General features: G+C 33.7%; 1 protein-coding gene across 19 annotated transcripts in view; it reads right to left on the bottom strand.

Moving 5' to 3' along the window:
- Positions 1 to 26,024, bottom strand: part of LOC132704084 (calmodulin-binding transcription activator 2) — a 426,963-nt gene that overhangs the window by 7,130 nt on the left and 393,809 nt on the right. For 10 of the 19 annotated variants that reach the window (XM_060673822.1, XM_060673821.1, XM_060673825.1 and 7 more), the window contains 17 exons: positions 22,026 to 22,161; positions 10,207 to 10,278; positions 9,563 to 9,757; positions 8,312 to 8,398; positions 7,564 to 8,198; positions 6,113 to 6,933; positions 5,312 to 5,538; positions 4,981 to 5,256; positions 4,605 to 4,930; positions 4,306 to 4,548; positions 4,051 to 4,163; positions 3,669 to 3,767; positions 2,038 to 2,105; positions 1,822 to 1,985; positions 1,581 to 1,762; positions 1,327 to 1,525; positions 872 to 1,003 (listed from right to left, as the gene is read on the bottom strand). In XM_060673822.1, coding sequence (XP_060529805.1) covers positions 872 to 1,003; positions 1,327 to 1,525; positions 1,581 to 1,762; positions 1,822 to 1,985; positions 2,038 to 2,105; positions 3,669 to 3,767; positions 4,051 to 4,163; positions 4,306 to 4,548; positions 4,605 to 4,930; positions 4,981 to 5,256; positions 5,312 to 5,538; positions 6,113 to 6,933; positions 7,564 to 8,198; positions 8,312 to 8,398; positions 9,563 to 9,757; positions 10,207 to 10,278; positions 22,026 to 22,161 — 3,975 coding nt within the window. The remainder of the gene's footprint in view (positions 1 to 871; positions 1,004 to 1,326; positions 1,526 to 1,580; positions 1,763 to 1,821; positions 1,986 to 2,037; positions 2,106 to 3,668; positions 3,768 to 4,050; positions 4,164 to 4,305; positions 4,549 to 4,604; positions 4,931 to 4,980; positions 5,257 to 5,311; positions 5,539 to 6,112; positions 6,934 to 7,563; positions 8,199 to 8,311; positions 8,399 to 9,562; positions 9,758 to 10,206; positions 10,279 to 22,025; positions 22,162 to 26,024) is intronic. The other 9 variants (XM_060673823.1, XM_060673838.1, XM_060673829.1 and 6 more) reach the window with 7 other exon arrangements.

The following is a 26,024-nucleotide window of genomic DNA, read 5'->3' as shown; positions in this document are numbered from 1 at the left end:
AGTGATATAAATAGTTCCCTTTAGACATTAAGCGGGGGTTGTTACAGAACTTACCTTGTTCACCTAAACACATATATATGTTGTATCAGTTTTCTTACATTACAATATTTACAATGAGAATGGATGGGATTTAAATACTGTCTTGCCTCATAAATACACATAAGCGCTACACATTCAAACCCTTGATTTTGTTCCCTACTATTGTTATTTTCTGAAAAACTATAATTTGTCATGATCTGCATTACGAAATTATGCTATTCTAAACATCATCTTTTCAAAATAGCATAAAACCGGTGACTGTAAAGAATGAGTCATAGGTCAACTGAGAATTTTTATAAATCTGTTATTTGTGATCTTGTTATTTTTTTAATGACCACCATGACATCACCCTTTTGCTAGTTTTTTTTTTAAATATTCAGTCAGCGAAGTTTTGAAAAGACTTTTTATTTTTATCTATTATCTAACAACAAATTCAAGCTAGTTAAATCCTCCATAGGTTTGGCATCATCATCATGAGATCATATTTTCAAATCAGCATAAAAACAATGGTTACTGTAATCATGGTTAGCTGATAAGTTTTATGAATTTTTTATATGCGGTTTTGTTATTTTTTTAATGACCACCATGACTTCACCCTTTTGTGAGTTTTCATTTTTTTAACAATATATTCACTCGGCGCAGTTTTGAAAAGGCTTTTTATTTTTATTTTAGAAAACTAACAAATTCAAGCGAGTTAAATCCTTCAAAGTTCTGGCTTAGTCTAATACAGTACAATAGCTGTCAGCTTAAACAACCTGCTGCACAAAAGTATGGCTACGTTCACAGAAAGCCCAACACCAAATCGATCAGCAAACAAATTCCCGTAACTTACTTGAGACCAGTGCTAGCGGGCGTGCCTTCGCGGCTGCCCCTGCCCCCCTGTTCTTTATAGTTACGGTAGTAATTCTGTATGCATACGGCAGCTTCTTGACTTTTCTTAAATCGTTTGTGTTCACAATATGACCTGCAAACAGAGAACCAGTAAATCAATCGTTTTTTATCATTAAAAAACTGAAATAAAAGGGTTAAGGCCTAATTTATGGCTGACTAATCATAACCTTTGTTAAAACCGTAGTTTTTGAAATAGGGAGCATCCAAATGTTTCTTACTGAGAGCAGGAGATGGATTGTTTACACATAGGTTAGTAGGTAGGGGTATAGAAAAACAGTATGTCGGATGTTGTATAATTTATGATCAAAATTTTGCCAAAATAGGATAGTTTTCTTCTTCTCTTAGGTATTGTCAATGACCACTAAACCATCAACATTGAAACTGCACAACATTTACCTGAATCCATTCTGAATAACAGTAGCGGCATGGGTCATCTGCTTATAGTAGGCATACTGCTTATATCTCCGATAGTAGTTTTGTATTATCACGGCAGCTTGACGCTCTTTGTCTTGTTCTTGCTGTTGCCGACCTTTATAGGAACGATAGGCTTTTTGAATAGTTTTTGCGGCTTCGTACAATTCGCGCTGCTCGCGATCTGAAATTTGAGGGGTTGATCATGAATTTGATTCAAATGACATAAAAAAAAATACCCGAAAGAGTTAAATTCGAAAAGTCCTTTTCAAATACTGTGCCAGAAGCTTGCAGGAATTCGCAGAAGTCAGCTGTTGTAGGTGGGGGAGATGGCGAATCAAGTGTAAAGGAGCACGGTGATTGGAGGCAGCTTGATGAAGCGGGACTAAGACTAGATTGTGGCGTCCCCACGTCATAATACCTGGAAATATATCCACATGGAAGGTTTGATTACCACAAACTTCTAACTAAAACTACTACCTATAGTTGTGATCAGAAAATTCGAAATTGAACTCTGCTGATTCGAAGCTTGATGAGGATTGCTCAAGAAGTGGTTCCATAAAAACGTCGTACAATGTATCTGTAGGCTGTTGACTGTCGGGTGGTCCGGGACTATTTTCCATCAGCATGTCTTCGCTCTCGTTCTGAAAGGTGTTTGCTAATCTGTGGTTTACTCAAAATGAATGCTTATTTTACCTTTATTCGATCAGGCATTGCAGCAATGATTTGCTCTGCAAGAGTTAGCACTCTAGCATCTTGCTCCCCTAGAAATAGAAAAACATTTTTTTCATTTATAAGCTTTTATGGTTTAATTTAAGTTAATTTGCTAACTCTAGCATGGAATTTTCTCAATCGTGCCAACTATTGCGAATTTACACCGGACATCTATTAAACAACTGAAGCACCTTCCACATTAGTCACAAACTATTAAAAGTAGGCTTAGTACTGAAATATAGAATATAAATACATAACTTGAATTTTAATTTTAAAATAAATTGTAATAAATTATAACGTAAATTTTAATAAAATGCTTGATTTTAGCATTTGCAGGTAGACTTGGCACTAATGTAGAAATTCCATAATTTTAAAAAACACTGCCATGGAACATATAATTGAAAAAGCAAGTTTGTTCCAGCAGCTGTTCAGAAAAGATAAAAAAATATGGTTACTCGGATTTTTGGTTTAAAATTGTTCTGAACAGTACCGAAGAATGAACTATTAATAAACAGTTTTAGCTAGCTTAAAATAAGCAAAATGCAAATGGACATGCACGCCAAGCTAAGTTTTAGAAAGCAAAAGCATACTTACAGTAGGTACTCAATGCACTTTAAAACAAATAAAAAGTTAATATCCCTAATCTGACATCAAATGGAAAAGAATGCCAATCCAATTAGTTATTAAAACATCTGCAAAAGTTGATGATACATATTTTAGAGTAATTGTTTTATAATCCCGAAAATCGTCACACTTAACAATTACTTAAGCAAAATTATATTAATTAACTTGAAATTTTGTTTTCAAAATACACATCGTAACAGGTTGGTACAATATTTCCAGCTTTAATTATGTATTTTATATCAATACAGTTATCGATTTTTACAAAAAAAAATTGGTTAGTGGCTTAATGTGGTACTTTTTTATTGGCATTTTTACACAGTTTTTTACAATTTCTATATTAAATAAATATTACCACTCAATATAGTCGATTCACATTGCATAATGACTTTTTAAATTGGGAGTTCAGCGAAAACGAAAATGGTCACTGGGCGTCGAGTTATTACAGCACATGGTTTTTGTAAGAAATATTTTATGGTGATATTACCTAATGTTATACATAAGCGACGTAAGTGTTAGTAGTACTGGATATATTTTTCTAGTTAATGAGCACTTTCTTATTTGATTTCCATTACATAATAAGCAAAAAATGGAAGTTAGATGCTGAGATTGATATACAATACTAAGCAATACCGCGAAAATATTTCTTGTTATCTAAAATTATACTTAAATTTTGCGGACTTTTGACATTATTTAAAAGTGTATTTATTAAATGTTACATTTACAAAAAATGCGTAAAAGTATATATTTTTTATTTTTTTGTATTACTAATGGCTTACCATCATACCTACTATCCGCATACCTAATCTTTAGGATATAGCAGGGATAATAATAGACAGCGCTACATAAATCTTAGCGCATACTAGTAGTAAAACTACATAGATAAACAGGGTTTCTAGTAGGAGAGATGACTGTATAAGTTAAGTTTGAGAAAAACAACACCGATAGACAACAATCAACAGAAATACATTTAGACCACTTATAGCACTGACCTACACTATTACTGTTGCGAAGGCCATTTTCGTCCTCATCCGAGACAGCTTCTACGTCAATGAGGGGACTACTGCTTCGAGGGCCACTGCTTAATTCGCCTAGATTTTTGTTTTAAAATAAAACATTACAACATTACATTTGTATTTGCAATTTTTATTAATTTAACTAACAAAATATTAAACTAAAGCATATTTAAGCGATAAAATTTATATCTGGTGGTCACTTAACCAAATTAGGAATTAGCATGCATTTTAAAGTCCAACCACTGGAAAGTGTATGTACTTACCAAATGCTTATTTTTATAAGAATATTTTTGTTCCGAAAATATTAATATAAAAATAAACAAACACTTCTTGCTAATAATTTGTCTAAATTACTCACACAGAGCAAAATCCATTTTTCTTCCTACAGATTCTGACGAATCTGAGTCAAATGAGGTCTCTCTTGTGGATAGTGCAGAATGGATTGGAAGTGACATACTTCTGTCGTTCCTGCTTATAGAATAAGTTTTATGTGGTTTGCAAGTCCTTGTGAAAATTAAATGTTGTATTCTAATATACTTGAGATATTTGGAAATGTCAAACTTAGTAATATTTATTTATTTATTTTTTTACTTTTTACTTAGTGTTTCCTTACTTTGACAACTTTAACGTTTCTCGGGTACCCGACATCTTCGAACTCTTTGGTCGAATGTTTTCAGAAGCGGATCCGCAACTCATATGTATTCCGCTGTCTATTGAAGGTCTCTTAATAAGTTTCTGACCATTGCTACCTCTGACACTAGATGGAAAATCCGATAGAAGAGGACTGGGAGAAGACATCAGAAATTTGTCAGCATCTATGTCGATGTTAAGCATCTTCGATTTTTGGTATTCACTCCTATGCAAATGATGTTTCTTTAGTACATTAAAAGCAATTTTCGCCATTTAACAAACCTCGTCACAGCTCCCGGACGAAGAAACACACCATCGTGAGATTTACTAGTTGAGGAAATAGATGCTAGGGAAGCCGTGGAACTTGCTGGGGAGATAACTGTCGGAGAAGTATTCTCCACTGATGACTGATTTGAATGCAAAAGCATATTTGCCTTTTCTCTTCTGATTTCTAACTTCTCCAATTCTTCAACCAAGTCGGAATGGTTGTTGGATTTAGCACAATCCAGAGCTGACAGTCTTTGCTTATTTTTAATGTTCAATGCAGTGTGATTCCACTTATACAGCATGATAGCAGTTTCAGTGTGGCCTCTTTCACAAGCCCACATCTGTACATTTCCTCTTAAGAACATCTTCAACATATACAATTCACACTTACCAGGGGCGTATAACCAAATTCATCCTGGCTTAAGGCATCCACTTCGGTTTCCAAAAGTAAGGATGAATTTTCTGCTCTCCAGTGTAGCATCGCGCACACCAATCTCGAATAACCCAAAGAAGCAGCTAAGTGAAGCAGGGTCATCCCCCGGTGGCTCGCAAACCAGGAGACACTTAGTTCCTCTCCAAATTTCCATATTCTAGACGTCATGTTCTGGCAAAATGAAACCAGTCGATCTTCAAAATTAGCTTGGCTGAATAGAGCTGTATCTTCAACCTGCAATTGAGGACGCCATCAATGTAAGAAAATTTCCTCAAATAGAAAATATTACCACATCATTATCGATTGGTTCCTGCTTAATTTGCAGTCTATCGTCCATGGCTTCTAACCTTTGAAGTAAAGTAAATTTAAGTAAATTGTCATTGGATCGTTCTATTTTCGGTTCCGCCGTCGCAACTTGCTCTTCTTTTCGTGGTAACTTGTACTCGAATATCACAGAGTTGGAAATCACATATCCGTCACATGCTACTTGGAGTGTAGCCAGCCCGGCTTCATGAGCTGTAATTGAATGAGTATAATCTAGACTACGGAAATTTTGTAATAATGTAATTAGGAAATACTGCCCAAGACAACATGACCTTTCATTTTAATTTAATAACAGATTAATAGAATATGTAGTTGTTGTGTTTCGGTTTTGTATTGTTGACTAAAACTTTGCATAAATATTTAAAAAAATATACACGCGTCAGTTCTTACATTTTCTTGTTTTCATTAGTTTAGCTAACTATAATGTAAAGTGGGGCACATTTTAGTTAATTGTACAACCAAACATCGTCAGCAGTTCACTATTAACACTCTGTGTACCTTAAAAAATGAAGATAATCTATATATTTTGGGTAAATCATATTTACATTTGAAAGTTGATAAAACATTTTATTCAACATCGCAAAACTGACTGAAAAGACTACTACAAATTCTTTTTGTATTTGATCTTTTAGTTCAAGAACTAAATATTTAGTGAGACAAATTAATAAGAAACAACTATACTTACGCCTAGAACATGGTATCAAAGGTATGAAATTATTAATGGGGAGCGTGAAATTAAAAGTGTCTAATAACTAAATTAACCAACCTGGGCAATAGCATCGCAAAACTCCACTTTGAACTAGCGTGGTGGGAACGGGGAATGTATCAAAAAGTACGGTGTACGGTCCTGATGAATGCCACGGTCCGGTAACTAAAACTTTGACTCCTCCTTCAGGGTAGGCCCATTCAGGGGAGTAATCAGTAATTTTAACCCCACCTTCCATAGAGTGATTATTATTCTGATGTTGCTGATGGTGCTGATGCTGTTGATGATCTGTTTGGGCTTTTCCGTTATTTCTGCTTGCTTCGGACGGACTGACATCTAACAAGGCAGCGTGACTAGACTCTAAGCCTTCTAGATCGGGAAACTCCCCAAGCATATCAAAAGCATCCAAATTAACGAATACGTCATCATCAACGACATGAGTCGGCGACACTACTACATCGCACGTGTCGATGAAATCCATAGGATTTATATCACCAGTCAAATTCTGTTGTTGAGATCGTTTTTTAGATTGCTGGTTTGCGTTGTTTGTATTCGAATTGTGACTCGCGTGGTTTTCTAAATCAGATGAACACATGGGCATATTGGCTGAGAGGGTTCTTTGAATGTCCTCTTGGGACAGATCTAAAGTCTCGTTAAAGAACCCCCCATTAATAATGGAAGAACCGTCGCTTTTGCTAACTAAGGATCCGCTAGAATCCGTGCCTAAGAGAACTACCGTGTCGTCGCAGAAGTTCTGATGCTTGTAATCTTCTACAACATCTTCGTGGGTCGTGTCCATGTGCTTTGAGGGGGTCGACGGGGCACTAGACATTACTACTTCGGTTTGATGCTGATTTTGATGGCTTCTGAAAAGAAGTTGCCTGAGAATGTCCCAGTCAAAAATAAACAGTTAGTATCACAACATTTATCTATGAGCTACTAACTCATTTTTAGTACAAAAGCACTAGCGTTACAAATATTGGGCTTATAGTTGAAACCATAGGAAGTTGATGACATTCATAAGCGATTTTTTAAATTTTGTGCCCGAAATATTTATAGGCAATTATATAAATTAAAGGAAGACTGGAAAGCAAAGAGCATTTTAAAAAATCTTAAAAAATATTCAAGACATAAGCATAAACCTTTAAAAAATAGAAACGTTTTTTTGTAGCGCATGTTTACCCAGATCGCTAAATTTTCCATTTATTAGCTTTCTATTGATTTTCTGTTGACGGATAAAGTTTAACAATTTTCTAGAACTGACGTATAATACAAAATGCACAAAATGTTGGAGAGACAAAAAAGTCTTGGATTCAATTAATAAATCTGAAAAAGAAATAAAAATTCAATAGCGCACTAAATTTGTCGCTCACTTATTGCAACAAGCAAATTTAAAAGTATTTGAAAATTCACTTATTTATTTATTCTGAATAAATTTTTACTTTTCTTGGTAATAAAATCCTACAATATAGCTTAAGCGGCAATTAAAGCAAGCCACATAAAAACTTTACCTTTGTGTCACATTTCCATATATGTTTGCACCATCAAAAACTGATTGTCGGACATTTTCGTTGACTTCCATTTTATTTTCCCTTTGAGTGGGTTTGGTTTCCTGTTTCGTAGATGATAGAAGACAAGAAGGCGGACTGGTTTCCATCACTTCCTGTTTTAATACTAGATGACTTCTTTGTTCTTTGACAGACCTATTGGTGTTGCACATGAAGTTAGCAACTGATACGGGGTTGACTAGGTTTTGATGACTAGAATTATTAGTGTTGCTATTGAGGATGAGTAAACCTCCCCCTCCTTGTATCTGGGATAAACTAAGCACAAGAGGCGGAGTGTTTCCAGAACTAGAGGAACAATTATTGCTATTTTGACTGGCTTGGTTGTTTCTGGACTCTCGCGAATATATCCTGGGAGAATTGTGGGAATTGTTATTGGTTACGTGCAGGGAACCGCATCCGGTGGTGGAAGAAACTTGATTACTACTATCCAGATTATTTGAATTTCTCGAGTTAACACTAGAACTAGGTAATGGTGAACTAGATATTTCTTTGGCGGACGTTATTCTTCTCATCGGGTGGGAACAGCTTTTGCCGTCGGCGCAAGTTGAATCTGGGCAACCACACTCTAGTTGCTTAACCTGTGAACGGGTTTTATTAGAAAACTGAAAAATTTGAAATTTAAGAGTCAGCAATTAATAAAATCGTTTGTAACATGTGCGTTTTGATATGACCCCGCTCTAGTTTTACTCACTAGGGCAGCTTGTCGCGCCACTCTCTGCTTTTCCATCAACTGGCTGACGATTGCTTCGACGGTTTCAGCAGTCTGTAATTTAAAATTCTACTGGGGCTTCGCATAGTCCCTTCTTAATAATGTAGATCTAGGTGGACCACCAACACGTAAAATACCGCGTATCCCCTTAAAGAAATCTAATCAGATCGAAATAGATTGATTTGCCTTATCCTCGTAAACGTGATACATATACAGGGTGTCCCAAAATAAGGATAAAAGTTCATATAAACTAGGGCCCAAAAGTCTTAGTTTTTAACATACAGGGTGTTAAATTTGAAGAGGTGATGGCGATTTTTTGTAAATATTTTTGAAACACGAAAATATTTTTAAATAAAATTTTGGGACAGTTACTTAACTTTTTAGGCTCTATTTAACGAATTAAAACTTAGTATTGGATTGTCTTCAGGGATGGGTAACATAGGGGAGGCGTGGGAAAAATTTGCAAAATTGAAAGCTGTCGAATAATTGACATTTAATTTTTATTTACCCAGCAACACAAACAAGTGAAACGCGTCATTAACTTCCAAGGCTTACTAATGGTTATCTACACCTCGATTGTAAACATTAAAATAAAAAAATATGTTGTAATTAAATTTTCAAAAGCATTTTTCTCGAAAACGGTGTGTTCTAGCGAATTGCGACAGGGGTCCCCTATTTACCTAGAAAACTTTAGATTTTGAAATTCTGCAGTCTAAATTACGAAAATTCGACAAACAAAAATTTTAAAGCAAATTTTTCTCAAGCCTCCTCTGTGTTACCCACCCCTGAAGACAACCCTATACAAAGTCTAATAATTATAAATTATAAACTAATCAAATTTTATTTAAAAATATTTTCTAAAATATTAACAAAAAATCGCGACCACCTCTTCAAATTTAACACCCTGTATGTTAAAGACTAAGACGTTTCGGACCCTAGTTTATATGAACTTTTACCCTTATTTTGGGTCACAGAATGCGTGGTTAAAATATTGACGTCTAATTTCGAGACACTTTGTATAACGAAGTTATTTTGAACTATAACGTGAACTTTTTATAGTACTTTTTTGACAAAGTAAAAGTAACACGCAGACGAGCAGACACTGCCATTCCAAAATTTTACTCTGCTGCGCTAAAATAAGTTAACGCAAATTCATCTAATTTTGAGAATTTAGGGGGCGCTCAAGCGGGTCCATTTTATGTGTTGGTGGATACGGTTTTAAGTATTTCCTACCGATATCTCCAATTCGTTGTTAATGTCCGGCTCATCTTCACTGAAAAACATCGGTTTCAGTTGGGATACTAATTCGTCTTTGGTCCATTCTTTTTTATCAGCCCACAGCGCCAAGCTCGGTGTTATGACCGCCAGTTTGTTGTCGTCAGGGTAGGGTACGTTAAGGTAGTGCACCAAGACGATGTCTGGATTCTGCTTAACAATTAATACTATCCTTTTAAGACCGAAAACAACGTAGAGAAAACAAACGTAACAAAAAGTGTCCGAATACTTTTCAACAAAATCTTTTGGTTAGTAATTATTCTGAGGTTCCGGTTTGTTGGTCAAATAGATCTGACTACATTTTTTTCGTTCAAAATTGGAAACGGTTGTTCATTTTTCAAGATCATGAATATATCGATTTCATCTATGTAGATAGAGATTGCTGCAAATGCTCCTGAGAATTGGGCTTCAGAAAACCTTTGTCAACGAGTCTAGGGTTGGTTAGATAACCGTTTTAGTCCAAATTTCATATATAAAATTTAACCAATTAATTAACAAATTTTAAGAGCTCTCTATAAAGAACATAGGAAGGTAAATTTGCCAACAAAAAACCAAAATAAAAATTGTATTAATTGTTTCTTCTATACTAATTAATATATTACCTGGAGAAGCCAGTAACACCTTCTGTGGAAAGTGGGTAAAATGGCCGAATGGACGTAACATCCGTATATACACTGAAAAGGAAATTCAATTGAAAATTTATAGAACTTTTTTTTAGGAAGTTTGAAAAAATGATCCGACATAATAGTAATAATTTTGTCCGTGCATAGGGACAAAAATTTTAAAAAAAGTAAAACGAGATTTTTTTAATCAAATCGAATTTTAAGCTTAAAAAAGGGTGAGTTTTTTAACTAAACTGACTCTTTTCAGAATTGATCTGCAAACGGTCCAATGCTATATACGCTTAATGAGTTTAATTATAGTTACAACGAAATGCATTGGTTTGAATAAATCTCTTGTAGCTACAAGCTGTCGTTCGTCTCGAGCAATGTTCCAAACCGACACAAAATAATTTTGGATTTTATCAAATATCTTTTCCTGACTCATTTTTTTATATCTGGGGTAATTATCAAAGTTGTCCAGCCTTGACAAAAGAATTCTAATCAAAATTTCATTATCTTGTAAATTTTTATAGCCGCTTTTGTTAAAACCCTCAGAAAAGCCACCGAACCATACCATTCACGAAACTAATTAAAAGAAAATTTTCGAGAGTAAAGGTTATTTTCCGACATCAAAGACGGGGTAATATCCCGACAAAGTTCGGGAAAACTATTAACCATAGCACAACAGTTTCATTAGGACTCCAATATTTTTAGAAAGGCCTTGCTGTGTCCGTTCGACTTTTTAAAGCCACTCAAGCATTTAAAAGTAATTAATAATTTTTGCAAAAATGCAAGCAAAACTGCAAAATGCGGCAATAATCTTTTTTTTAACGATAAATTTTACTGCACTTCGGGAGCTTGGAAAGTCTATCGCAGTTAAAAGCGATTTTGCAGGTCCAGTGCCTTCTTCTTGGTGAACGAAACTTCTAAACCTGTGATAAATGTTGATTGGGTTCGATTTTAACGTGTCTTTCTAAAATATAAATACTTAACAGGTGCATAAACAAATAAATAAATGATTCATTTGCACTAGATGTATATATAACAGTGGAATGAATTGGAATGAACATTATAAATAATCATCATTCTGAACCTTGTGGTAATTAAAGTGTGAATTATGAGAATACCATTTTTATATAAAAAAGAAAGAGAAAAATACAGTCACGGTACCTATAGAATGTATTAAATAATTTTTGTTTTTTAGGTTAAACTGTTTTGTACCTTTTAATTTGAAAGAAACGGAGTAATACTTTCTGATATTATGTATAAAACGTAGGCACCCACTTTTTGAATTATTTTGATATATTCTTTGTCTAAATATGTGGCATAAATGATACCAGCAAAATTAAAACGACACAAGTGAAGTGAATCCGTTAATTTTATTTTTATCTTTTTAGGCAAAATGTTCCTATGAGCATTTAAAGATTTAATTACGCTTTCTGCAAGCATTTTGATATACGAAATTTTAATTTTTAATAATTGTCTCTGAAGCATGCACCTCAACACTTGTGTGTCAGCCTTTCGAAAAGATGTCTCTGATTGCCTTACCTTAATAGCTACTTTGAGTGACAAATATTGATTCGAGATGTTCACCAAGGACCCACAAATAAAATTAATTTTTTAATAATGTCATGACTTGGAGATCATTTCTACTTCAAATCAGATAGATATAACTAATTTTTATTCTTCTCATATCTGCGTGGCCTTCACCTTCTGTATATCTTTCTATAGTTTGGTTAGTTTTGAAAATTATCGGATGGCAAGATAATTTTCTTGAGTCATCCCTCTCCGTTCTTTCAATTTGCGTTTCCTATGTCGCTTTTTTATCTGATTTCATTTTTCATTTTGAAGCTCGACTCCCTCTGCATCACTACTACCCAGCAACTATTTGCCGGCTTCGGCAGTGACCGTCATATGCGATACTTAATTACCTAATTTTATACTTAAATGGGCGAATGACCTTAACCTAAATTGAACTGCGATCGAAGTCAAAAACACTTTACGAAAAATCTAAGGTGACATGTTTTTACTTTTTTGGGTTAGCAAATCAACTTAATCTGTAATAATTTCTTAATAATGTTTCTATAAAACCAAGACGTCTTTTGAAAGATCTTTCAAACAAATTCCTGAAATATCCTTTCGACGGAAATTTTACTGACAATCATGGGCAGGGTAGAACGAAAAAATGCGTGTTCTTTAAAAACAATTTAAAAAACGTCGTTTTTGATTAATTCTAATTCAAGCGGCAAAACTTGTGGTAAAATCTTAAAAACCTTTGTTTGTAATTAACCATTCAAATCTGAAAAAACAGGGATATTCGCTCCTGTTATACCTACAACAAAGGTGAAATGTGGAAAAATTTAGAAGAACGATAGGTCAATTGGTTTGGGAAATGTCCAAAAACCGAAATAAAAATTGACAGCTGTCAAAATGTGACATTCAGATACTTCTTTAAGAACAGTAATATAGCCTGATATACATCAATCGCCTTTTGCTATCTCGCAATCCGCCTTAAAGAACATAGTGTGATAAAATCTTTTGTACACTTATGAGACATCACTGAACTTTTACGCTCTTTCCCAAAATCTTACTCGTTTTAAAAAAGCGTTTGATTAATGTCACATTTTTACAGCTATCAATTTAACCGGTTTGGATTTACGGGCGAAAAACGAAATCTGGTTTTTCGCCGATATTTCCCAAACCAATTCACGAATCTTAAATCTGAAGCACTAATGCACTAAGTTTTCTCTAAAACTTTCCCTATTTAACCTTTGTTGTATGTATAAACAATTTTGAATAATACGGAGCGCCAGTTAATTGAAATATCAGGTCAGCAAAGCTTGAATTACTCTGACTTTATAGGGAAAGGCATGAAAATCTCGTCGAATTGTGAACGAAACCACATATCACCATAAACCATACAGCGCACACAGGAAACTTCCGAAATAAAAATACCAGGCACAAGTATAGTTGTTTCGTCGTTTGAGTTTAGTAACGTGACATTACGGCCAGAAAATTATAACATGGTCGATGGAAACCAAAGGTACAAAAATTTTTGCCAAAACTAAACAATAAAATAACACAGATCTATAGTGATTTGGAAGCTGTTTGCTTATTTGTATATTTTTGGGGGCCTTTTTTCAAAAACGCCATATTTTTGCTCTATCACGGCACTTTTTTTATAGCGCTCAATATCTTAAAAATGTTATTTTATTAATTTATATACCTATAAGATGAATGTTTTTGTTCCATGTTAGGCATGATTTTTAAATGAATCGATTTTTATGAAATTGAATGTGATTTGGCAACAATGGATAATATTACATTTCTCTGCAAAGCAACAGAGTTCGCGCAGAAGCGTCAATACAGCATAGTAACCTGCTTATGTACAGTTTGGTTGCGTCAGTAGATGTGCTATAGTGGTCGCCGCTGTTTTCGTTGTTGCGTATTTTTAGTGTTCTAGAACGTGTAAATATGGAAAGAAGAGATGTATGAACAATCCAGATATCTTTGGTTATATAAGTGGTAGTTATGTCGCAGTAAAGCAAAGGCAAACTATAACTTCTTTTGTGAAAAATGTATACGACTCTTATTTTGGTGTAAAAATTGGCGCCTAAGACAGTCTTGGGCTTCTAATACTGTTGGTCCCGTTTGCGTTGAAGCATTAAGGAAGGACCGCTAGTGTATTGCAACAATATTCCTGACTTAGTTTCAAAATTAGGGAATGTGCCGTATATAAAAGAATAGTGCCTGTTTATTGACTCAAGTAAGTGTTGTTTAAAATGCGTTTTATTTCACAATTGTAACGAACTGGCCTTGATACGCGTTGTGCATTCGGTACATTTAAAAGAAACGTATGAACATTTAGGACTTCTTTTGAAGAAAATAAATCGCCAAGAACTTAGGAGAACCGGAGGGTTATAGAAAATTTCCATGCTTTATTTGTGGGTGAGATAGTCGGGCAAGAGATAGCCGTTGTACTCAAATAGAGTGGCCCTCTAGAACAAGCCTTATACCTGGTAGCAAAAATGTATTGAGAGATAGCTTAATTGACACAAAAAAAGTTGCATCCTCTTCATATCAAACAAAAAACAGAAAAAGAGGTTAAAACGGGATATGCCCTTAAAAACTCACAGCCGAATGTCCGGACAACGCAGTTTTCTAGCAAAAAGACGAAGATTTCACTCAAAAAATTTCGAGTCTTTACCCGGACTTTTTTTAAACTAGGATTCGTTACTTGGGTATTCTTTCTTTGATTATATATTGTTTCGTATATTCTTCTTCTTATCAGATTCCTCTTTAAATATTTTTCTTCCTAAATATGAAAAACACAACTTTATTATATTAGTATTTTATTAAAATTTGTTTCCCGATGTTGGGGGCCGCTTCGCTTATTAACTGCTGCCCCCACGTAGGTATATCGTCGTAGCGTCGGCCGAGTCGGGAGATGCAAAATTGAGAGGGCGTGTTTAATCATATTAAGTCTCAGATATTTGCATTCTCGCTCTAGTTTTATGGCTTATAGTTTTATGGTTAATAAAATGCAAATATGAAGCAACTAATTAGTGGCCATTTATTATATGATTTACGACTTGCCACTAGAAATGTGTCGTAAAAGAATCGTTATTTTTTTATGCATATTTTTATTTCAACATATGTCGGTCGTGCGTACACGTTACTCATTTAAATTACCTGCCCCCCGCGGTTGTTATTAATAGAGATTTGTTGACGAGCGCCGCGGGAATTAGAGTCGGGGTGAATACGTACGCTCGATAAAATGCGTTAGCGTTGGAGCTTTTTAAAATTTGCAAAGCATATTATTTGAAACTCTCGTCAGCGCCACGAAATTACTCACGTCGTTACTTAATTAGTTTAATATGATGAAAAAAAGTCTATTTGGAATTCAGATTTTGCTCAATTTATACAATTTTATTCCATCAAACTAATAGCCACGGCCGCAAATATAAAAGTTGTGCGTTAAAACTTTAAATGGGACAAATGATCATCAATAACACAAAGTTTGTTTTCTTATTGGAACACTATTCCGTTAATTAAAATCTCCTTAGTCTTTTCTTTTCTTTATAAATCTAAGCAACGTAGTTAAAGTTTACAGATATTGAGGTTAATTTTAAGTGTACAATAAATGTTAAATTCTAGTCAAGAAGAGAATGTATGTGTGTGTTGATCAACCAATATGACTGTGACGTGCTAGACCCTAATTTGGCCTCATCTGCGTTCCAAGAACTTGGGCGTACTTAGGGATCGGAGTGAGATCACTGACTCCGCGAGCATACAACTATAAAACTAAAGCGCCGCTGTCGCTAGTCGGTTAGTCGAAAGGGGAAATTCGAGTGCCCAAATATAAATAATAATCGACGGATATAATAATAATAATAATAATAATAATAATAATAATAATAATAATAATAATAATAATATAATAATAATAATAATAATAATAATAACAATAATAATAATTTTTTGTTAAGATATTTTAAATTATTGCACAAGGTTAAAACAAAATTACTTAGTACAAACTAATATAATTACACATCTCAAACGGCGTAGTCTAATTTCAGATCTCGATCTCAGCTACTCAACATTTACCGACTATTACGATAATCATGAAACAATAAGCTATAATAATAATAAGAGTCCAAAAAGTCATTATTGGCAAAATACTAATTTGTTTAGGACAGAGACTTTTGTAATTCCAATAAATGGACTACATTTTTTCATAAATACTAGAACTAAGCTGGATTCAAAATATTTATTACAATTATTATAAAGCATAATGGCACTATAGCTAACGCAGAGTTCAAAGTAACAAGAATTATGCTGGATCATATCCAGAATATTTTGCGAGTAAAAATTAAAGCAGGTATTTAGTTTTGAGCCATTTCAACGCAAATATTGTTTTTAATATACGATCACACTTTTTCAAACCATGAAGGAATCGGGCACAGCTGTTCTGTTTTTTTTTGTAATCTTGATTTATCAGCAACGGTTAAGAATGGATAGTATCATGGAAGACAGTATATAACTTTAGAAAGAATACATGCCTTAGAGAGTTTTTTTCGTACTTTAAAATTCAATATATGTTTATTTGCATAAAGCGTTTTTACTTAAATTACTCCTAAGTTTGTTGCCTCATTTGTAAATTTAAGATCTTCATTTTCCAATTGAATTTCAATATGATCACAGAAATATAACTTTCAGAGAGAGCAAATAGCATAATTTGTGTTTTTTTAGAATTGCTGCTTAATGTTTTATAAATTATTAGAAATGCGAATAGTAAATTGTAGTGTGTAAATAGTCTAGGGAGATTGTTATTTTTGGAAGAAATAAATTTTAAGTTTCGTAAAGTTTTTCGCGGAATTACAATCAACGATACCCATTATCAACAACATACGCTACGCCGATGACAATAACCAATAAGGAGATACTCAAACGCATGGGTAAAAATTTGGAGCTGCTGACAGCCATCAAAGAACAAAAGCTCCAGTACACTGGATATGTCGTGAGGGGTAAACGTTATTACATACCCCGACTTTTCATTGAGAGAAAAATCAAGGATAGAAAATCTGTAGCAAGAACTCTTAGCTTGATAGCTAGAACGAACCTCCATAGCCAACTGGATCGCCAACATTCGGAGGGAGGCGGCGGACTAAGAACACTGCCGATATCGTTGGGTGATAATCTTAATTTCAATTTATTCATTGGTTAGTCTACTGTCTAGTGTATAAATGACAATTAGAAGTAACTTTTGAGGCACAAACTAGTGTTAAAGGCTCAAGAGTTGACGCTTACTCAGTAGTAGATGTCAAACAAATAAAAATTATTTTTAAGCACATTTCAATCATCCTGTCGGCTTCTTCAGAGCTTGAGTCAAACTGGCTCGTATTTTACTCTGTACCTGCTTTTATATTGTTTGAGAGGGGTGGAGCTAAGTGAGGGGCATCAACACCGTCTCAGATGACTGATTCCCATATTGGTGACAGCTGACTCGCGGTTAAGTTTGTTAGGTTGCTTATAGATTTCTATAGACTCTAGGATTTTTGGTTATTAGAAGAGTTCATTACATGCAAGAATTTTAGTTTTATCAAATAAAATTTTATGTCCGGTTTCGTGATTGTGTTTGGCAACTGCTGGTGAGTTTATTTGTCTTAGTCTTAAGGCTGTTTCATCTTCTTTGAGCCTAGTTGATATTTTTCGTCCGGTCTCCCCAATGTATTCTTTGCCGCATATGCATGGAATGCTGTACACTTCTGGTACCCACTTATTATAATCAAAATTGACGGTGTGTGACAGTGTTCTAAAAAAATAAACGTTTAGACATGGTTTTCGTGTATTTCGCGTGAAAAAAAAAAGACGTTTTGTTAGTAACTGGTGAGTTTTAAATTGTTATTTGGGGCAATATTATGCACGGTAATAAAAGTTTAGCAGTTTTTATAAATTTGCCGGCTACTGAGCATCAAATTTTACTATAAACGCAATACTGGCATCATTGGCAATATATATATATATATATATATATATATATATATATATATATATATATATATATATATATATATATATATATTGATTCAAAAATTTTATAAACGTAAAGATTACACGGTCGACATTTTATGTTGTTAAAATTATAAATATTTATTTTGTCTTATTTGCTTATTAATTTGCCAATCACTAGACGCAAATGCCAATAACAGGGATATTTAAAATGCCAGTAACTAGAGAATTATATCAATAACTGGAAAAAGCAACGCAAAATTTTTAAATAGATATTAACTATTTTGTTACCTCTTGGTGCTAATAGTTGGGTGTTATAAAATAAACGTACATTGTGGAAGGCTTAAATTAGTATGAGATATATGAAAGAAAATGTATTTCGTGGATAATGTATTTAGCTACTCCAATATGTGTTGTATAATGACAGCTACGCTATCCAGAAAAGAAAAACAATCCCAAAAGAAGAGAACTCAACAAAAAGAAAAACAATACTCGCTTCACCGACGAAACTAATTCCATTTTATTTTCTTTTCTCGTGGCGAAACGTCGTTAAGATGGGGTAATTGTTTAGGTTAATTAACCGGCGTTTGGAAAACATTAATCTTGCTTTAAATTGCACAGATTTTCGGGGCGAGACTAGGCTTACATTAGCGGAAGGGATATAAAGCCACGGAAAGGCAGGCAGACGCAAGTAAAGGAGAAGAAAAAAAAATGAAAGTGCAAAAACACAAGAAGCTCATCTAAAGGGCGTAAAAATGTTTATGGTTTTTTAACCCACATTTAATGGACGGGGAATGAATTACCTCAGATGCAATATATCTCCTTAAAGCCGCGAGGGCATGAGAAAGGTTGCATTTTACATGACGCCCGACGGCCAAGCACAAAACACGGGCCCTTAAAAAATGCAACGGAACTTTTATTTAATTTACTGGATACACGGTTTTACGTTCCCCATGCAAATGCAACTTCAATTAACTAAAAAACACAATTCCAGGATCGTGGACGGTTGAATGAAACGCGGACTCAGATGAACATTCAGCCTGCTTGCTGAGGGTCGGCTTTCTAATCTCTGATAAACTGAGGACTACTTGCAACCTAGCTTATTTTAAAAAATGTCTTTCAATTTAATTGAGTATTGAAAAAATGATTTTTGTACCGCTTGATTTGCATATTATTTCATATTATATAATATTGTAAAACAGGCCGCAAAAAACAGTTTTTTTTTTATTATATCTGAAACGGTTTAAGATACCTAAATGAAATTTAGACCTTAAAAAACCTTTTATTTGTAAAGTATAGGGCAAAGGGAGCACGTGACTCACTTAATATTTTAGTATATTCTATTAGAACAATGTGAAACCGGGTAATCGAGAGTTAACCGCCATTTTTTTCTCACACCCTCTTCCTCTTCTTCTTCTTAAGTCAGCAATACGCGAAAAACTAGAAACTACCTTATAAAAATTGTTGCAAAAATGTTGTGCAATGTTCTGTCCTTAAACAATTATTTTAAGGCCGATAATTTTAAAGTAAAAAAATAATTGGAGTTATTTAAAGTGTTAACAGGTAATTGAACGAATTAATAAATTAAATTTTATGCGCAATCATAAATCACCGCAGGAAATAATAAATGTTTCAGAAACAGGTATGAAGCAAACATATTGTAAATTATTTTTAGTTTAAATTTGGCGAGCAGTAACTTTTATGATCTAGTTCAAGTTATTTATGATCTAAATTTCACTTAAGTAACTTGGAGCGTTTCAGAAATATATAAAAAAAAACACATATGTTTAAGCAATTTCCGATTGGAAGTTTTGGTCTTTTTGTGTTTCATCTTTCCATTAGTTTTAGAATAGATGCACTAACAATTTTTTTTTTATTCTCGTCCAGATTTTGCATATTGCATTATTGTTATAACTATATATGTTATAACTTTTACTAGCATTCTCGTAGTTTGCTTTGCTTCATAAATTCTGTATTTTTGATTGGAGCGCTATTATTTCAAAATTTATTTTAAAATTCAACGTCATATACACAATTTAGATTACAAGTCTCTTTGAATTTTAAATTGTCAAGTTTTCATTATCTGTTTGGCAAGCTCCGTGACCCCATGTATCGCGGTTTCGTGTGTATAAACCTTTCACCATGAACAATCGATTTTAACTCAGACCCTAAATGTAAGGGGTATTCTGTATTATGTAAATGTTATGACTTTTTAAATTACTCGCATTAAAGTATTTATACTTTTTTTCTTTAGTTTGTGTCTGTTTCCATCAATTTTATTAGGTATGCAGTTGGACTCTCATCTCCTGGATTTCGGAAACGGTGAACCGAGTTACTAATCTTGATCTTGAAAAATTCTTAGTTTTTATTTTTTTTGCGAGTTTGTTTAAACTTTGCAAACACATGTTACTGCAGGAAGTTATTGAGTTACCTTTAAGGCATTTCATTTTTCGCATACATTTTCGGCAATTTTCAAACGCCCCTTTTATTGGGAATCTTTAAAATGATATAAATAATAGAAAAATTTTATGCTACCAACCACAAAATTGGGGAGAAAAATTATGTTCGCAAATTTAAGAAATATTATTGTAATTGTGAGTGTGTGTGCGTCAAATTTGAAACTACTGGTATGAAATTTTTGCTCTGTTTTCTTTTTCGACTGTTGGGTAAGGATAAAAAAAATGACTACTCCGGATAAACAACCGACGCAGGAGAATGAATATTCATAAATAGTAGTACGCTTTTATTATACAGGATTGCGAACTGACACATTCCGTATTAAAAAAAAAAACTATATTGCTGTAGTAAAAAGAAAATATAATTCCTGCGATTTTTGAAAGTTATGCCACTGTTTTTTAACAAATTAACAATTAACATTAACTAAAACCTCATCAGGATGGCAGAGAGCAGTTTATTTTCAGTTACATATACAGCTCTCATTCTCTGACGTACGAATTAATGACAAAATGGTGAAAGCCCGTGATTCCATGGTGCTGCTTAATTATTGGAAACACGATAGTTTGGCTACTCATCAATTCAACTTAAGACCTACATCTTAAAATAGGTGCAAGTTTATACAGAGAACCTGTCTGAGTTTATTCATATTATTATTTATTTATCATATTATTATATTTATATTATTATATTTATGAATTATTTATTTATATACAAATCTCTTATTTGTCTAAAAATACCTCAAATTTTTAATTTTAGTTGGAGGACCATTTGTTTTTTAAAAAGTAGATTGCTTTTACACTCTATGGAGCGTATTTACTATGCTTTTTTTGTATATACCCCATAACAAGCCTGTGATTGCAAGTCCGGCAACCTGGGGTCAACTAGGGCATATCAAACTCCCCATTTTAAAAATGTAATCAAAATCGCAGCGCGGATGGAATGGAATTCTGTTAGAAGAGTAAAAAGTTTTGCCCAGAAATCTATACGACTTCCATATTGAAAATTTAAACTAAGAAAATGGCAATATAGACATATACATTATGGATAGAAAAAAGTAGGCAAACTGTATAATCCACTGTAAAATCAGAACAAATGATGATAAATGCATTTAGAACCGGTCAATAATGAAAAACCTTTGAAGTTAATAGCAATGCAGTATTAATTGTTTCAATTCAAAAACCAACCGTTATTGAAGTTGCCAATTAAATTAATTTTATTCGAATTAACAAAAATAATTATAATTGCGTAGCGAACAAAAAAGTAAACACTTGTTTAACGCCGAAATGAAAATGTTTCAATTAAAACTAAATTACGTCACTAAATGCAATTAAAATTTCATCATTTCTCCATATATTTGCGGATTTTCAATTCGAATAAATAACGTTTTTCAATCTGCGCGTAAGTAGTTAAATTATTTTTGATTGGAATTTTAACAACTAGTTTTGTAATAAATGTCGAAAATAGCGCGGCGCCTCTTAAGTATGGAGCACAACGGCCATTGAAATAATTTTATAAAATAACACAAGAAAAACGAATGAATTGATTCAATGTATCTTGCGCAAAAATATTATTGTGGTAAATTTGGTTTTAACAATTAAAATATTTTATTACAGTGACTCATTTGTCGGTGAGGTCAACTCAGATAATAATCCCCAAGTTCTTACAACCTTACAATGCAAGTATTCAACTTTTTCATTTGTTGTTAGATTTATGTTAATAACGAAAAGGAAATACTAAAAAACATAATAGTTGAGTAGTATAATCAAGTTACAAAACTAAAATAAAATATTTTATGGAAAAATCTATCGATCGGTGGGAAGGAAGACATTTGTTATGAAGAAAACACTCACTTCGGTTCCCTGTACTTTCAGCTTCATGTGATCTTCGCGGGTGGTTTTCCCATCTTTCCTCTTCTTCCAGCAATATCCGTCTCTACGGTATCGAACCTTCTTTCTGCTATACAACAGCATTGAACCGCTTTTTGGCCTGCAAAGACATTTTATTTTAAGATTTTTGTCCAATAAAACCATTTATAAGATAATTTGCAAATATGAACATTGCCACTATAATGACAAAACAAAGGTTGCCCAAAAACTGAAAAGTGTGGAACTAATACAACGTAGAAGTTAAAATGATCAGCAGACGTAGCTAAAATCATCACATCATCCAATTATTTTGCAAAATCAAAAATCTATTTTGAATAGCACCTAATACTCCTAACTGAACTAACACATCTCATTATTATTGTTCAAAATAGGCAATAGTATACAGGCTCTCCAAAAAAGGGAGTTAGATAACTTTTTTTACTAACCCTGTATATACAAGGCCACTCAATTATAGGCAAAAGTGGCATGACCAAAAGCTATTAGTTCCATAAGATAAAGAGAAAGTATACTTTGAAATACAAAATGTTCAAGAATGCTTTGCTCCGTTTGCGCCATCTTTAGCTCATATTTAAGGATAAGTGAGATACCCTGTAAATTTGTAGAAAAAACCTTGTGTGGGGTTTGAATTTTGTCACATATACTGTATTGTCTTCAGTTGAACCAGAACGTAGGAACAATAATATTTTCCTGGGCTTCTATGACCCATAATAACGCGCAACATCGATGATTCGCTAATGTGGAGAATAAAATAACACACCTTTACGGTTGCGACTCCCCAGCGTAAAATTTTATTTTATGGATCAACTATTGCCGCGAATATTATGGCAACATTCTTGTGTATTTGTCCAACGGAACGGAAAACAAGATTAAAAATAAACATTTAAAATAGAGGTGTTTGTTTTGTCGGTAAACAAACATTTTCCGCGAGCGTATTTACTTTTGTTTTGCAAATCAGTGAGGCTCATGTACGGGACCCGTTATTTTATATTCTCCATTTCGTATCGTTAACATTGTACAAAAAGTAGTAAAACATTGCCGAAATCTGCTTTTGTATTCAGAACAAACGTTGCCATTATATATTTAAAAACAAAATTTGAATATGAAAATTTTAACGCGTTGTAGCTACATTTCGTTTTTTTGAAAAACATTTCGGATTGCGTTAACAATATTGTTTTATATACGATTGACTAGTATGTGTGACTATTGACATTTTTTATATAGTTCGGATTTTTTAGTAGCACGCCTTTAAAGTATATTGGGTTGAGTGTCGGATTAAATGTTCAGGGAATTTTTTTAAGTTTGATGTAATTGTTAAAGTTATTTCGTCCAAAATAATAATTAAAGTCACTATTTGCTACGCACAATACTAATAATTTGGATCACGTCTATTATTTATAGCAGTTTCGCTTTGCTAACTGATTGGCCAAGAAGCGGTGCTTTGCCTTTATAGATCGCAGCATCTTGTCGCAGTGGACGTCGAATATTCTAGTTGTCCTCTCGAAAAGCTCTTAAACATCATAAAGGATGCTCTAAAAACTTGCTTTGATATTTGACGACCAATATACCTTGTACATTTACCCCTTATAACATAAATATGTAATAATTAGATTTTTTTTTTCGCCGTTTGGTGTTTGGATGGTTTGAAAACCACACTGCATGCTGTAGTACTGTACGAGGGTCAGGCAGCATTATTCTATTAAACATTCTGCAATGAAAAACTGAAGACACGAGAATGTGAACTACGCAGAGGAATTTTTTCGAGCTTGCGGGAAATACCTCAACAAATAAAAATAGAATCCACTTATTTGTTGAATCCATTTATTTGTTTTATGATATTAAATCTGCGCTTGTTTTAAATTTAAAAACTTGTGTTGAAACATACGAAGAAAGCGTGTCTAAAAGCACAACGCAAAGTTATCGGATCGCAACGAAATAACAAAAACGGCAAAAGCAAACAGCGAATGTATAAAGGAAAACTTCGAAATACGTGTTGTTGAACGTATAATACGAAAGTAATAACACAGAATAAATATTACTTGCGGAAAGTTTTGTTTAGATTACTTTTGCCAACAAAAAGCGTACCGTATTATCAAACGAATCAAAATAATGCCCGGGGGGCTGTTTTCGAAATGCGTGCCCCGTATTTGCTGAACAAATAATCCGCGCTCGTATTTTGTTAATATTGTGTCCGGCTGCGGCTGAATGCAAAAATATCGCCGTTCCTACGAGCCGTTTTGGCTTAGTATTAAAATTTATTTCGATTCGAATTCCGAGCCATTCTGTCAACAAGTAAGTCAAAATTGAGTTCGATTAACGATTTCTCACATCAACTCCAGACACCCACCATATCATTTCTTTACGCATAAAACTCAATTTTTTTTGTTCCTATTTTAAATACAATATAAGATTAAAATTCGTTAAGGACATCTACATAGGCGGTTTACTAAACTCCAATAGAATTAACTTAAGGACCATTTTTTATATTATAAAGTCTGCAAGTTCGATGGCGATATAGGTGATGAAATCAATATTTCGCATTCAAAAGTTTAAAAATAATGAAGGTCTCAATATAATTAGGTTATGCCACGCTTTATAATCAACAAATTGACCCGGCAGACTTCGCACGGTCTCAAATGATACATAAAAGACCTAAACTTTTGTATAAAATAAACAAAACGAATCCTTATTTAATAAAAAGAATTTTTTGATTGAAGCATAAAGTTTTCCTGAAATACTGGCCATTTATAAGGTATAAATTTGAGATTGACAGACACACTGTAATTATAAAGTCTGTTAATCAATTTAAAGTTTTCTCATAAACTATATTTCTTGTTTTGTATAGCGGTAAAAAATGAAAAAAAAAGTAAAACAAAGAAGATGTTGATTAATGTTACGCAACATGATGACAACTGATCCTTCTTTTAACTGAAAATTGTGAGGTGGTAATCCAGACAATTCCAGTGAATTTAAAAAGTTCGTGGGGATAGTTGACTACGTCATCCTGGTTCATAACGGTGTCGACTGGTTTGAAGGAAACCGACTGTGCTGGAAAAAAAATCTGAATGGTTCACCCAGTCAATTATGGGTGTTGAACTTTTGCGCTATATCTGGGAAAATAGGCTGAATAAGCTCCTATTTTGAGTCTGTGAAGTGACATAAATCTGTGGGCAATGTGATGAATCCGGTCAAGGTGTCCATTGCAACTTTATTATTTCCAATGTCTACGAACTACTTCGCAAACACATTTGCAGTTTTGGAATGTCTATACATACTGCCACAAATTCGATGATTTTAGACATGCATTTAGTTCACCAGCAAGAGTTAATCGGGGAATAACTGGAAGACGCTTCCGTCCAGTGCCTCCAGTAACCTCTGGGCCATTGTGCATTCATCCCAAACAATCAATTTGCGTACCTGTAGGATCTTGGCCATTGCGCTATTTTTTGCGATGTTGCAAATTGGTGCTTCGGTGATTTGCATGTTTAATGGTAATTTCAAGGCAAAATGTGCAGTTCGCCCGCCTTCTAGCAGAGTCGCAGCTATTCCAGAGAGCATCAAGGAAATAATTTCCACCAGATTCAATGTTCACAACTTCTATCAAAGTGTTGTCCGCAAGTCATTGTTCTTGATTTAATTTTGGAAGATTTGTATGAAGTGCTTCTCGTCGTTTAATGCATCGTTTATATGGGAAAAAGAAAATGGTTGTTTTTAGGGTTTTCCCGGCAATTATTATAATTTTTATCACCTTTTAAACCTCCCCTTATAAATATCGTTACTTTTTCATAATTGTTCGGTTTATCAAACCCGAAGTTGAAATGAAATAAGTCTTTCCGTGTAAAATTTAACATTTACTTTTAGAAACTACTATCCATGCATTCACTAATTTGTGCAACGTCTCTAATTATAATTCATCGATTATTTGCGCGTTTCAACTAATCGACAAGCGAGCGCCTATTCGCGATA

This window comes from Cylas formicarius, unplaced genomic scaffold, assembly GCF_029955315.1.
Source record: "Cylas formicarius isolate icCylForm1 unplaced genomic scaffold, icCylForm1.1 PGA_scaffold_6__28_contigs__length_40554024, whole genome shotgun sequence".
Lineage (NCBI taxonomy): Eukaryota > Metazoa > Arthropoda > Insecta > Coleoptera > Brentidae > Cylas > Cylas formicarius.
This window is presented reverse-complemented; position numbering and strand designations above follow the sequence as displayed.